Source organism: Rhincodon typus, unplaced genomic scaffold, assembly GCF_021869965.1.
Source record: "Rhincodon typus isolate 14 unplaced genomic scaffold, sRhiTyp1.1 hic_rhity00000094, whole genome shotgun sequence".
NCBI classification, from domain to species: domain Eukaryota; kingdom Metazoa; phylum Chordata; class Chondrichthyes; order Orectolobiformes; family Rhincodontidae; genus Rhincodon; species Rhincodon typus.
This window is the reverse complement of record NW_025965732.1, coordinates 113,603-115,361: the sequence shown is the minus strand read 5'-3', so window position 1 is coordinate 115,361 and position 1,759 is coordinate 113,603. Positions and strand designations below refer to the sequence as shown.

At 56.5% G+C, this 1,759-nt stretch overlaps 1 protein-coding gene across 1 annotated transcript in view; it reads right to left on the bottom strand.

Annotated features, from left to right (window-relative positions):
* Nucleotides 1-1,759, bottom strand: part of LOC125488261 (rho guanine nucleotide exchange factor 2-like) — a 9,949-nt gene that overhangs the window by 2,335 nt on the left and 5,855 nt on the right. Inside the window, exon 5 of the mRNA XM_048621190.1 lies at nt 332-781. Within this exon, the coding sequence (XP_048477147.1) occupies nt 332-781 (450 nt within the window). The remainder of the gene's footprint in view (nt 1-331; nt 782-1,759) is intronic.

The following is a 1,759-nucleotide window of genomic DNA, read 5'->3' as shown; positions in this document are numbered from 1 at the left end:
GGGGGGAGGGAGATGGTGCAAGTGAGAGCAGAAGGAGAGAGGAGGAGCGGAGGTGTAAGGAGAGGGGATAGGGAGGGTGATGGGGATGGAGCGAGGAGGGGAGGGGTGGGAGAAAGAGGGAGATGAGGAGGGTGAGGAGGAAGGTGAGGGCCTACATTGAGGGAAATCTCCTACATGTTTACCCCCTTACACCTCATGCCACTACCCTCCTCCATGTGCCCATCACCCTGTCCCGTACCCAGGCGGCATCCCGTGCCCTTCTCCCATCCCCTGCCCCGATGCCCCTCTTCCCCATTCCCCACATCACCCTCTCCCACCTCCAGTCCCCTACCTGTGTAGGGCTGAAGCTGGTGAACTGGGCCGAGGGCAGGCTGAGCTGCCGGGAGTGGGCCTTGCGCCTTCCCCTGTGCAGTTGGGCCGGGGCCGGGGCCTGGGCCTGGGCCTGGGCCTCTGTTGGGGCCTCAGCCTCCCGGCTGCACTCCTCCAGCTGGCCCCGCAACTCGTGCTTGCTCCGCTTGGCCTCCTGGAGTTGGGCCTCCAGCACTCGCACCTCCTGGGTCCTTTCCTCACAGGTGCGACGGCACCTCTGGAACTCTTCCTGCAGCAGGCTGTGCTGCCTCCTCAGGCCAACCAGCTCCTCCCGCTCCTGCTCCGCGCTGCGCAGCCTCTCCTGCTCTGCCAGTGGCCACTCCCGGGAACTCTGGCGACAGAGCCGCTCCCTCTGCTCCCCCAGCTGCTGCTTCTGGGCCTCTAGCACTGAGTCTTGCTTGACGACGATGGCCTGGGGTCAAGGGGCAGGGGACAGAGAGAGAGATGGAGGGACGGTGAGAGATCAGGGGTTAGTCTGCTCCAATAGACACACAGGCAGCACCAGGTCAATGGTTCACACCACCCCCCCCCCCCCCCCCCAGACCGGACATTACTGACCCCTCCCCACCCCCCGGCCCCCTCCTTTTATCTCCTGCTCTTGACCCTTCACCTCTTCTGTGCCCCCCAACCTTTGGATTATACTCTAACCCTTGATCCTTCACCTCTTCCAACTCTGAACCTTACATTTGACTCTAACCCTTGATCCTTCGCCTCTTCCAACTCTGAACCTTAGATTTAACTCTAACCCTTGACCCTTCACCTCTTCCGACCCCTGAACCTTAGATTAGACTCTAATCCACGACCTTTCACCCTTTTCTGATTTCTGAACCTTCGTATAGATTCCAACCTGGGATTACTCTCCAACCCTCAACCTTTCACCTCTTCTGACCCCAGAACCATGGATTAGATTCTAACCCTTGACTTCTCACTTTTCTGAGCCCTAAACCTTGAGAATTAGACTCTACCCCTTGACCCTTCACCTCTCCTGACCCCTGAACCTTAAGACTTTAACCCATGACCTTTCATCCTTTTCGAGTCCTGAACTTTGGAAATAAACTCTAACCCTTGACCCATCACCTTTATCCTTAGACACTGGAACTGAGAATAAAACAGATAATGAGGCTGTGTAAAGATGGGAGAGTTTAATATCCATGTAGGAAAAGCAAATTGGCAGACGCAGCCACAGGATGTATTTTGGGCCATTTCCTGAGACAGTATAGAATCCTGACAGTGTGGAAGCAGGTCATTCAACCCATCGAGTCCACACTGACCCTCCAAACAACATCCCACCCAGACCAACCCACTAACCCTATCCATGTAACTGTGCATTTCCCACAACTAACCCACCCTAACCTGCACATCCCTGGGCACTACGGGACAATTTAGCACG